The sequence below is a fragment of the Talpa occidentalis genome, unplaced genomic scaffold (assembly GCF_014898055.3).
Source record: "Talpa occidentalis isolate TD23 unplaced genomic scaffold, MPIMG_talOcc4v2.1 talOcc4.266, whole genome shotgun sequence".
Classification (NCBI taxonomy): domain Eukaryota; kingdom Metazoa; phylum Chordata; class Mammalia; order Eulipotyphla; family Talpidae; genus Talpa; species Talpa occidentalis.
Genome location: NW_023602807.1, coordinates 3,210 through 16,465, shown reverse-complemented (window position 1 = coordinate 16,465; position 13,256 = coordinate 3,210). Strand labels below are relative to the sequence as shown.

Here is a 13,256-nt window from a genome sequence, read left to right as displayed (position 1 = left end):
ATATATTTACATTTCTTCCCTGAGTACAGGAAAATAGCACTTAATTTAATGAAAACCTCCAAATGCTAAATTAGAACCTGGATTAGAGGATGATCCTATCTGGTTGTGATCGCTGAGGACATAGCAAGGCAGGCAGGCGTTGACAGTCTTTGATGGAAATGTTATCTAAGTGTAATCTGCTTACAGAATTATCAGAGCAAGTGTCAATAGCCTGAATATTCAGAGTGGACATACCTGTGGAACCTGCACCCAGATCAAGATACAGAGCATGACTAGTGCCCCAGAGTCTCTTGTGCCCACTTCTGACTCCCTCTTACTCCCAAGTATGACTTGGCTCCTGACTTCTAAGACCACAGATATGAGATGCTTGTTACTGACAATTATATCAATAGAATTATATATGTACACTTTTAGTGTGTGGGCATATTTTGCTCAACATTATGTATGTGAGATTCATCCCTTGTTCATTCTCACTGCTGTTGGGTGTTCTGTTGTGTGAATGCACCACAGTTCATGTACTGTAGCTGAAAATTTGGGTTGTACAGTGCAATGCTCACCCTAACCCCCTGGAGCTAGGTCGCAGTCTACAGGTTAAGGGCAGTCACCAGCGTCAAGCTCTGGAGTTCCCATACTTCCTGCACTTTGACAAGCTAGTTACAATTTAAGGAGTCCCCTTACCCTTTTGTTTGATAATTCTCGAGGTGACTCACAGACCTCAGAAAAGTGTTGTACTTACCATTACAGTTTTATTTAAAGGATACACATGAGGGCCAGCCAAATGAAGAGACTCACTGAAGGCAAGATTTGGGAGGTCCATAGATGGTGTCACCTCTTTGGCACACTGATGTAAGATTACCAGTCAGGAAAGCTCATCTGAGCTTCAGTGCCCAGAGGCTTTATTGTGGCACCATTACTTGGGCATGACCAATGGACTCATTGGCCCTGTGATGGCACTTACCCTACAGCTTCTGCTCCCCTTCCTGAGTGATATCACCTGGCTCAAAGCCCCAATCCTGCAGTCATTGGTTGGGTTTCTTACGCAGACAACTCCCATCCAGAGTCCTCTCATTAGCCTAAACTCAGGTCTGGTCAGAGACCACCATAAATGGTAAAGACACTCTTATCACTTGGGAAATTCCAAAGATTTAGAGGTTATCTCCCAGGAACCAGGGACAAGACCCAGCCCAATCTATTATTTGACAGGGTTGTTTCTAGATTTTGGATATTATGAAGAATGCCACTGTGAACATTCTTACACATGCCTTTAGTGAACCTATGTGCATGTTTTGGTGGGACTCAGAGTTGGAGTTGAGTTGTTGGGTCACAGGCTATGCATACAGTCAGCTTTAATAAACCGCTGGACATTTTGTTAAAGTGATTGTATTGGGCATTGATTTTTCAAGTTGTTAGTGATAAAATGCACCTCAGATTATGATTATTATTGGATCTGTATTAGTATTTATCTGAATACAAATTTCCATGGTAGTATTTTTTGTCTTTCCAATGTGGAGAGGTTGTATGCTGGGGGGTGTGTGTGTGTATGTGTGTGTGTTGGGTGGGAGAGAGTAGTATAATAGTACAAGGGTATTTGTTCCTTTGATGTCATACATGAATATGTAAGAAAATAAGATTCTAATTACCACCTTTCTGTCAAACGTTTGCCTTTGCTTTTGTAACAAAGTAACAATGTAGATGGCAGCTGCTATATATTTATAAACATAATGAGATGAGAATGGTGGGAATACTGGGCATTTGAGTCTTATTGGTGTTTATTGATCATCAGCCTTTGTGATTTCTCTCCTGTGACTATAGTTCTTCGAGAGCAAGAGAAGAATTGGCCCTGTTACGAATGTAACCGCCGATTTGTAAGCTCAGAGCAATTGCAACAGCATCTCAATACTCATGATGAGAAACTGGATGTGTTTAGCAGGTATGAGGAGGGGGATAATTTCACAAGTTTATTTTTTAAAAGTCCAGAGTTATTTCTGAACGGTCTATAAGGTAGTGAGCATTGGGGTGTGTGTGTGTGTGTGTGTGTGTGTGTGTGTGTGTGTGTGTGTGTGTGTGTAGTAGTAGTAGTAGTAGGTAGGTAGGTAACCAGAGAGGTTATCTATTACTCCCTGGTCCTCTTCTTCAGCATTATCATTATGAATGGGAGATCCTTTCACCTTAGTTAAATATCCCTTATCTAGAGATTTTGAAAGAGGAATTCTTGAGATAGCAAACGACTTCGAAATAATTTACATTTTTGATTTCCAATTTTTTTTCAGTAATAGAACTCATTTATCAAGCTAAATTCTGTGTTTATTTTCACTATATAACAAAGATAGATGAAGAAGACTCATTCAGGAATGGGGGCGGCAGGAACTAGGTCAGGTAGGGCCTTATGTGTGAAGGTAGGATTTTATCTTAAGTAGGATGAGAAGTCTTTCAAGGGTTTTGATCAGGGAGTATTGTGAATCATCACTCTGGGTAAAAATAAAAATATCACATTAGCTAATATTGGAGCAAGAATGAAGACAGGGAGTCCAGTTCGAAGCTATTTCAACAGTTTAGGTGAAGAATGACAGTGGCTTGCAATAGGGTAGTAGAAATGGGACATGTGTACATTTGTCAACTTTTATAGGATGTGAAAGAGGTGGTGGTGAGAAGTATCATTTAGGGAGGCAGGAAAACAGATGTTCTAGAGGAGCACTGTACAGTTGCCTGCAACATGAAGAGCTCACTTGAGGTTCATGGTCATGAGATTAGAGCCAAACCACCAGCATGGCTGTGTGCCATTTTCCAGCTGCATTCATTGCACCACAATTCTATTAAAAGAAATTGGAGACAATTAGGAAAATTTGAACTTTGACTAGATTTAACACTACTAAGTGGATAGCAGTTTTTTTAAGGTATGATAATGGTGTTGAGGAGTATGCGTGTGGTGGTAGTGGCGGGGGGGGGGTCATAAGAATATAGAGGGAACAAACTTGACCATGAGTTAGTAAATGTTGAAATTGGCTTCATTATGTTATTCTCTACATTTGCTTGGGTTCAGGATTTTCCACAATTAGAATCTTTTAAAAGTTCCTGGGGAAAAAAACCCATAACTTTTGTTTAATGCCTAAATAGGTGAGTGGAAAAATAAAGTATGATCTGATTAAAGTATACTCATCTCACACACACATCTTCTAAAAGAGGTTTTAATGACATACTTTCTGAATTCTTTTTACTAAGGAATTTTTGATTATTAGAAGTCCAGGCAAAGGAACTGACATTTATTTGGTGTTTACTAGATATGTTGTGGAATAATTGAATTAGAAATTTGTTCAGACTTTCCAGAAGCTTCTAGTAAAACAAGAAAGTGCTGTTGAATCTAGCCATATTTCTAAAAAGGAATATGAGGTGAGGCAAGGGGAAGGAGGAAAGATTGGGATCTTGTCTCTCAGAACACATGCCAGAGCTTAGCGTGTTCTGTCCTGTCTGCATTTCTCATGTCATTTCAGAGATGTGTTTATGCTTTAGAATTCTTGGTAGCAAATGGCATCATGCTTTGAATTTCAAAAGCTCCTCATCTTTTTTAAAAAAACATTTTAATATTTGAGATATCTAGAGGGGAATGGTGAGAAATTTAGAAAGCATGTATTAGCAAAACAGTTCTATTAGAGAAATGAATTGGGTAAAGTAATACAGTGAGAGAAAATCAAGATTTCAGGATCACTTAGGGCAATATTTGTTACAGAGTATTATGCAACCATGACCATTATTTATAACCCAAATCTCTTGTCCCCAGAGCAAGAGGCCGAGGAAGGGGACGAGGCAAGAGGCGATTTGGCCCAGGTCGAAGGCCAGGGCGTCCCCCCAAATTTATCCGCTTGGAAATAACCAGTGAAAATGGGGAAAAGTGTGATGATGGGACACAGGTACTGGGGGATGGGAAGGAGCTACTGGTTAGATGTTTGCTTGGAGAACTTAACAGAACTATTGCTAGACTTAAATACAAACACTTGTCATGTCGGTGATTTGCCATCTGTTAACTAAAGTATGATTAGAGAAAGACAATATATTTTCAAATATCAACAAGAGCTCAGTTTTGTTGACTTAAAATTTTTTTAAATTTTTCAGCGATATTATTGGGGAAATCTTGAATAATTTTAAACAATGAAAATGATATCATTCCAGAATATTCTTAGTCCTGTCACAGTTTTTTCCTCATGAAGTGATCTGGACTATCTCATAATATGTACATTCTGAGGATGGCTACCTCATTAACTTTCCTAGCAGGAGAGTATTTTTTCTGAGAACTCTGACTCTCATCATTTAAATAAATAAGCAGCAATTCTGAATCTTAGCTGACATTCCTTCTAGCACTAATCTCTGTCTAGCTAGGGAAATAATTCCTGATGATTGCCATTTTAGGACTTGCTACATTTTTCCACCAAGGAGCAGTTTGATGAGACTGAACCCGCTACTCTGAATGGGCTGGATCAACCGGAACAAACCACCCTCCCAATCCCTCAGCTGCCACAGGAGACCTCGTCTTCTCTGGAGCAGGAGCCAGAAACTCACAGCCTGCATCTGCAGCCACAGCATGAGGAGAGCGTGCTGCCCACACAGAGCACCCTGACTGCCGACGACATGCGCAGGGCCAAACGCATCCGAGTAAGTAGGTGGCAGGGCCCCTTCTCCGTAGGTGCTGGCCTTCCTCCAGTCAGACAGCTTCCTGGGTGCTGTGTTTCCAGTCTACTCACTCTCCACTTGGACATCCTGCATCTAGCCTACCATAGGCTCCTTGTCTCGGAAGAAAGTACTAACGATTTCTCAGTGCCTGTGAGGCAGGCTGGAATGACTGGTCCAGATTTGATCAGTTTGTTTATGACACAGAAGTCTGGCTTTGGGCAGTTCGTGGGCTAGTATTGTTCAAGTAGGATAGCTCTCTGGTACTCTGAACTTACACATGGGAAAAGGAGAAATTAGTACATTTAATTATAACAATTTACATGTTAGGCCCGGCTAACCTGTGCCTAATGATAGCTGTCAGGTTAATTCTGGGTATCTGAATTTGGTTATCTACAGTTTCCAAGAGGAGACTGGTCAGTGTCGTTACTCATCAGTGCAAAGGGATCTGTGTCCAGGTTGATGTCTCAGGTACTCTCTACGTACCTGGGGGCGGCTGCAAGTTGAGAGCTAGGTTTGGGGGGGTCAGTCAGGATCTTGTGTGTGACCTGCATCTTGACCACAGGCTGTGTGGCTGCGGGGCCTCCCCGGCTTCTAGGGCAGATGTGCTTTATTTCTGTGTCATAGATAGCAGTTGAGTCTGAGTTAGGAGCTCAGGGGATGCACGTAGGGAACAGTGTGCTTTGTGGGCTGAGGGCCTGTGTTGACAATTTACATCCAGAAGACAATTTCTTGAAACCCACATCAGAGGCAGCAGGACATATAAAGACTTTTATTCTGTTAGCATGTTATGTGTAGGTGGAAGAGATGTTTTGTTTAACTTCCCAGGTTTTACAATTTCTAAATGGATGATTGATTTAGTGTAGGTTTCTTTTGATCTTATTTGCCTATAGGCTAGAAGGGACCTTGAAAAATAGTCCGTGCCTTCATGTTAAAATACATTGAAACATTTATAGTCACAAGATAGCATTGGAGGGCAAAAAACTCTGAGGCTGAATCTCCGTTATGAGTGAGGGTCCTGTGATGGAAATATAAAAATGTTGACTCTATTTATATTACTTCAAAAGCATGTATATACACACCTACATCTAAACCAGAAAGGCAAACAACTAAAAATAAAGACCTTCCTGCTCATCATTCTACATTATTTCCCAGCCCGCATTTCATTCTCTCGCTCAAGTACTATCCTTTCTGCTTTGAACATTCTGACCCTTCACTTAGTCCAGAGAAATGCCTCCTAAATTTAATTTTTTTTTTTAAGGAAGACACTGAAGTTCACACAGGTAGTACAGATATGGATGGACCAGCATGGTCTGTCCCTGTACTTGTTGCTTCCCTGGTTTTGGTTCCTGTGTCAAGGCAGAAGCCACCTGTCATGGTTTTTGGAGGTCAGACATAGTTGAGCTCTTTCCCTCTTCCTCCTCACACATTCTAAAAAGTAGGGCTATGTATTTTCCATCTTTTCTATCCAGATTGGTAATGACCAACTGAAGGGAAGTCTTCCAATCCACTTGGTAATGTAACTGTTTTTCTCTCCTCTAATGCTGCCTGCTCAGTTGGAGCTGCAGGTAGGTTTGTTTCCTGTGTTTCACATAACAGAACGTTATTTAAGTGTTTGCCTGACCTGCTGTTCTTTGCAACCTGTACTTACTAAACCCTGGTGGAAACGACAATCTGGTTGCTACAGTAAATGCAAATTAGTTAATGAATAACCATCATTTATTTTCAGATAGACCAGTGAGTAAATTGTGGACTGCAGAGTCCTCACACACAAAATGAAGGGCAGGACTAAGTGATCTCCAAGGTCCCTTCCAGCTGTAAAACGAGTGGAGTGATTCATGGATTGGTATTGATTCCTAAGTATGTGTTTGGCACTGTGCTAGGTTCACAGTATCATTTTCAGTTGAGTGCTGTCCTCTAGGAGCTTACATTCTAATTAGGGAGGTAATGCTAATGTAAGATGGTTTATATTTAGATGCTAAATTTAAACGTTGAGCCTATAATTGCAATAGAAAATTGGAAGAATGAAAGGCAAAGAAAGATGGAGTCGGAATAATTCAGAGATGAAGTGAGACTTAAACTGTCCTTGAAAGAGAGGCAGGAAGAAGGCACATCATTTCAGAGAAGGACAGTCATGGGATCACAGGCCAGGACACAGGCACGTGCTTGGCATGGGTGAGGGACAGTGCACATACTAGTTTGGCCCCAGCATGGGGTGCCTAGTGAAGGACAGTGGAGAGTGAGTACGTTGGGCAGGGCTGACCCACCAAGGACTTTGAAATCTGGGCAGAAAACAGGTGAGAGTAAAGTTGCATAAAAGAAAGAAAAGCCAACAAGCTAACATGATTGATTTCCTTTCAGTGTCAAGATCAAAATAGGATGAACGTTGATCAATAATCTAGGTATTAATATCAAACTTTGGAAACATTTTATGGTCATGGTCTGTAAAGAATCTGTTTTCTCAGAATTCACTTCAACATGACCCAAATCCTTCATTACAGATATTAGCAAGTATACCATTTTGGCTTCCTTGGAATAGCTTATATTCCCTGTAGAATCCTATCATTAACTGACTATAGTTCAGGATTCAGAAGTGCCATCGTAGATCTCTTTGTGCTGCCTTCACCATTTTTCATGGTTTCTTCTAGAAATGTGTACCAATTATAGCTCTAAACTACAGAAGCTATCTTAGAGTAGCTTGCAAGTGGGTGGCAGGGTTGGATCCATCTCAGCACTTTCACTCTTGAGTAATATGAGGATTACATTAGGATTATTAGATCAGAGAAATGCAATCTAGTTCTCGAGTACTTAGACAATGTTCAGGGCTCCATGGAAATTAAAAAGATGATAAGGACACAGTTTGTCGATAGAACAAAGAGAGTAGAGCCAGGTGGCTGCTGAGTTGAAATCAAGTGTCTGAGGATACTCATGCTAATCAGAGCTGACAGAAGACTGATTAGCATAATGGACCAAAGTAAAGCGGAGTTCAGGGTTTGGCACTCAAACCTTGAATCCCCAGTAGGACCAAGATCAATTGTTGTGCCTTTTGTCTACCCTTGGAAACTTGACTGAATTTGGATAAAGGAAATGATTCTTACATGCCCAAACCTCAAGATAACATTTGTCACCTTCAATATTTCTGTAAACTTTTAACAAATTGTGAGAGCTTTTATGTAAAGTGTCCAGGTAGAGTGAAAAGAGCAGGTGACCGCTGACCCATGGAATGGAGTGAAAGAAGGCTGTGCGGCTAATTGAGAGGTGCGCTGTTCTTAAAGATCTCTGCAGAGCTATAGCAAAGATCTTGAAATATTTAAATTTTCTTATGAAATATATTTCATTAATTCTCAGGAATTAATGAGAATTAATTTATTGGACACTTCATATGAGCTAAGCACTTTGTTATGGGATCTAAATACAAAGGAAAATTAAAATGTCACCTTGAAGCAGCCCCAACCTTCCCAGCCCCGGTTGTCTTGAGAAGACAAAAGAATTGTTAAATACCTACTCAAGATAAATGAGTTGGTAAAATATCGCTCCTGATCTTGTGAGAAAAGCCCTGAGAAGGAATTTCTCAATTATATAGCAACTATGTTTAGAATTTTCACTAAATCAAAAATAATTATTTTGCTTTTCCACTAAGTGATTATTTTACATCATGTTTAGTTTAGAAGTTGCTGCTTGTAAATGGTTTGAAATTAAGGATTTAAGCATTGTTCCTTGTGCTTTCATCATTTCACAAATAATGCATTAAGCTTCTCAATTATTCTTCAGTTACTCTCGCTTGTAGTAGTATAAGCACACCCATTCATAGATATATTTTTCAGGAATGTCCACATCATACCTATCTCGAACTTTCCCTTTTATACTTTGAAACTTTGAGGAACTTATAAATGAGTCTTCATTATAGCATAACTAAAATATTGACTCTATGCTCTGTGTCAAGGATGATTATTGATCTGCTCTCAGTAGAGTGTGAGTTGTTTTTCCAGTAATAGTGGTGAATTTGCATGGAGAGGCCATATTCTCTCACTGAGATTCCCTATAACAATTGCATGAATTTAACAGATAGCTAATCAGCACTAGAAATGCAATCTGTGTCTGAAAAAAGGGTAAGATTGACTGGTTTAGACAAGGGGACAAAGTGACAGGCTTAGATTTGTTAGCATGGCCTTCTAACCAGTGTAACGAACTACCGACATTGAGAACTTCTCTGCATTTTCTAAGTAGGAAGTGATTAAACACATTCTATTTATAATGTGTACCCCTGAACAAACTTTCACATAAAACTATGCTCTTAATTTTGCTTTCAGTACTTTTACTTAAATTGAGATAAAATTCAAACAGCATAGAACCCATCCTTAAAGGGTTTAGTCCTAAAGTTGCACAGCTATCACCATTATTTAATTCCAGAACATTTCCATCACCCTAAAAAGAAACCCCATATCCATTGCCTCCTTTCCCCAACTCCTGGCAAGTACTACCCTTCTGTTCTTTTCATGATCTTTTTGGTTTGCTAAATATTGTGTGTGTGTGTGTGTGTGTGTGTGTGTATGTGTATGTGTGTGTGTGTGTGTAGAAGAACTGGAGTGTAGATTAGAGGTACAGCAGGTGAGAGGATTTACCAGAGACAGAGTGGGGAGCAGAACAGCTGGATTTACTGAAATACACTGCCAAGGGGAGCAGCGGGGTGAGACAGGAGAGGTCTACTGTGACATATGTGGGTTAGTTCCCTGGCTGGGGATTGAACTCAGGCCATAGGTGGTGATAGCACTGAGACTTAACCCCTAGGCCACCAGAGAGGCCCTGTTTGCCAAATGTTTTAGCCAAGCTTCAAATTCTTTCTCAAGTACTTTAGCAAGTCATGTGGAGCTGACTAGCTCCAGGGTCACTCATACATCTGTGACTTGTTGCAAGTCATTTCTTTCAAATTTTCAATTTTTATTCTACTCCACTCTGGGCTTTGCTTGCTTTATTTTTTTTTTTAATTTTTTATTTTTATTTATTTATTTATTTATACATGCACTGGGTATAGTCAGAAGCGCGGGAGGGTGAGAGAATTCACCAGAGCCAGAGCAGGGAGCAGAGCAGGCAGAAGGACCGAAGTACACTGTGAGGGGAGCAGCGGGCGGCAGGAGAGGTCTGCGCGCCACGTGGGACCCTCCTCCGGTGGCTGGGGAGCAGCCGGAGATCGAACTGGCGCTGCAGAGGCTGCGGACTGCTTCGCAACCCAGCGCTCAACTGCTGTGCCACCGGGGAGGCCTGGCTTTGCTTGCTTTATCATTCAGTCCTTTATTAGGAATATGCTTTTGAATGTTATTTAAATCCTTTCTGAATAAAACAACACTTTTTTTTTTTTAAAGATTTATTTATACAAGCACTGGGTACAGTCAGAAGTGTGGGAGGGTGAGAGAATTCACCAGAGCCAGAGCAGAACAGGCAGACAGATGAAGCACACTGCTGAGGGGAGCAGTGGGTGGCAGAAGAGGTCTGTGCGCCATGTGGGACCCTCGCCTGGTGGCCGGGGATCGAACCAGCGCTGCAGAGGCTACGGGCAGCCTTGCAACCCAGCGCTCAACCGCTGTGCCACCGGGAGGCCCAACAAAACAACACATATTTAAGTCTTAAAACAAAATACACCAAATGTTTGTTTTTTTCAAGATAGACTTCTTTGGAAATAGCCTCATTTTTAATCTCTTTGCCAGAAAAATCTTCCATGTATGTGTTCCAGAGTTCAATTTCTATGAAAAGTCTTTTTGTATAAATGTGTGAACCACTAAATAATCATACTTGTATCTGTCTTTCAGAATGCAGCTCTTCAGCATCTGTTTATTCGGAAGTCCTTCCGGCCTTTTAAATGTTTGCAGTGTGGAAAGGCCTTCCGTGAAAAGGACAAGCTGGACCAGCACTTGCGCTTCCATGGGCGGGAGGGGAACTGCCCCTTGACCTGCGATCTCTGCAACAAGGGTTTCATCAGTAGCACATCGCTGGAGAACCACATGAAGCTCCATTCTGATCAGAAGACTTACTCTTGCATTTTTTGCCCAGAATCCTTTGACCGCCTTGATTTATTGAAAGATCATGTGGCCATTCATATCAATGATGGCTACTTTACCTGCCCAACTTGCAAGAAACGGTTCCCAGATTTTATCCAGGTAAGTGTCTATCACTGATCATGTAGACTTCCGACTTTTGATAAAGACTCTTCAAATTTTGGAAAAGTGAGACTTCCTCTCCACCCACATGTTCATCTCTTCTTAGAAACAACTTTACTTAAAAAAAATTTTTTTTTGGTCTTCTAATTTATTTTTTTTAATTTTTTATTATCCATAATAGTTTTTATTTAAAACATTTTTAATATTAATTTTTTTTGCATCATTGTTCATTTATAAACAATGTTTGCTTCCCCTCCACCCCTCAGGTGTAGTCCCCATAGAATTTCCTTCCCCAGTGCACCCGTGCACCATCACCTCATTCCCCTGTGCTCCTCCCTCCTTCCCTCTGATCCCTCTCCCTCCTCCTCCCCTGCAGGATGTCTCTGGTTTATAATTGTTTTTGTTTTGTTGTGTTGTGTTTTGTATTGTTGTTATTTTTTCCCCTAATGTCTTATTTGTTTCCCCTACATTCCTCCTTTAAGTGAAACCATCTGATATTTGAAACAACTTTGCTTTTGAGAATATTTCTTTAATCAAACATTTTTGATAAGCAAAAGATTACGGTAACCCTTAATTGTGCAAGTCAGATATGGGCATATAAACATTTAAGTTGCAGTACATGTAAAAAACACCCAGATCTAGTTCTAAATTTTCAAATCTTTCTTAATCCTTGCCAGTATCCACAATTCATAATGTATATAGATCCTGTGGAAGATACATTCCTATTGCCTGGGCTGGAAACTTTTACTCTATGCTACTATAATTTTTGTTCTTGCCTTCGGTCATGCATTTTGGAAGGAAACAAATAGAAAGTTGGTGTATAATATACTTTTGTATCAAGCATTGAATGGCTCCCTTGTACTATATTCTGGAACAAAATGGGCAAGGAAGAATTCCAGAATATTCATGATTTCATTTGGACTTCAAGTGATATTATATACTGGTCAATGAATAAGTAAATTTGAATATTCGGTGAAGATAGAGACTTTGGGGAATGACTCTCTCTTTTTTTTTCTTAAATTACTGAAATAAAAGATTAGGATTCAAACATAGTTTTGCTAGTATTGGGAATCTTGATAATTTTCTCACTTTATACAATTAGAAATGTTGCCTTAAGATGGACTCTAATGGCAAAAGAGATTCCAAAGATAATGGTGCAAAATTCCTTATAGCAATAGTTAGATATAACTCATTACTAACACCATCCACAGCTTTTTTATGTTGGATATTTTATAACTAAGAGGTTTTTAAGGCCACTTTCCATTCTTTAAGTTTATTTAAAAGTACAGTCCCAATTAAAAGTGATGCTAGTGTTCTATTATTCTCATAAATGGGAAACCAATTCATGTCTTTAGTTCTTAAAAACCATTTTTTATAGAAAGATGATGTAAAGGACCAATTACTTAAAGGGCTAAATTGCCTCTATACATATTGAGGGCAGGAAAAAGTGAGAAAGAATTATTTTCTGTTTTCCTATGGATAATTTTTGGCTAAATTCTTTTAAATAAATCCAAAGAACTCTGCTTTTAATCTTAAAAAAATAAATAAAAAATGGGTTCCATGTGATCAAGGCTCTGACTAAGCACTTCTTCCATCTCCTCAAATCATGTGGGAGGTTAAGATTCTGAGGCTTCCTGGCTACTCATGTTTCTTCAGAATAGTCCATTTACTGAGGCCATTTATCACACGTGACTGGATTAAGCCACTGAGTTGATGATCCATGCGAATGTGTTTGGCTCCCTCTAGCGTTGATAGGTTGCTTTACAACATTTCCTTTGGGCCCAAGAACCCTGTTTTTTTTTCTTGTTTGCTGCCAGGTAAAAAAAACACGTACGAAGCTTCCACTCAGAAAAGATCTACCAATGTACAGAGTGTGACAAGGCCTTCTGCCGGCCGGACAAACTGCGGCTCCACATGCTCAGACACTCGGACCGCAAAAGATCCTGTGTTCCACATGTGGAAAGCAGTTCAAGGTATGTGTCCAGCAAGCAGCCCAAGGTTGCCCTCACAGCCACTGAGATTATGCCAAGCTAAGGATAAATGCTCATTTATCTTCATCTTCATCCATCAGTTTATCTTCTATTTACAAAGAATTGGTTTGAGATGCATTGTTGTGCCCTATGCTGATTTAGTTATTATGATATAATTCAGGGAAAAACTTACTTTAATTACCCAAAATAATTAATTCAATTTGTCAAGCAGTGTAAGAAATGCATTCTTAAAAAAGACTTTAAGTGTCTAATGAGAATAAATTATTATTGAGGGATTCCCTCTAAGAATAAATACAGTTTATTTACCAAATCAAGAGATTTTTATTGAGTACTTATTGAGTACAAGAGAAACTGGTAATTGAGCCCTGAAGGACCTCTTGAGGGAGGTGGAAAATCATATCATACAACACTGAAAAGGTTTATACTTTGGGGATGTGGGTGACTTCAGGATTAA

At 39.8% G+C, this 13,256-nt stretch overlaps 1 protein-coding gene across 1 annotated transcript in view; it reads left to right on the top strand.

Moving 5' to 3' along the window:
* The window catches only part of LOC119254003 (PR domain zinc finger protein 10-like), a gene marked incomplete at its 5' end in the record, with an annotated part of 33,191 nt that extends 20,454 nt beyond the window's left edge, over positions 1-12,737 (top strand). Inside the window, 5 exons of the mRNA XM_054699161.1 lie at positions 1,813-1,930; positions 3,776-3,905; positions 4,402-4,644; positions 10,464-10,811; positions 12,629-12,737. Coding sequence (XP_054555136.1) covers positions 1,813-1,930; positions 3,776-3,905; positions 4,402-4,644; positions 10,464-10,811; positions 12,629-12,688 — 899 coding nt within the window. The remainder of the gene's footprint in view (positions 1-1,812; positions 1,931-3,775; positions 3,906-4,401; positions 4,645-10,463; positions 10,812-12,628) is intronic.
* Between the last annotated feature and the right edge of the window lie 519 nt (positions 12,738-13,256).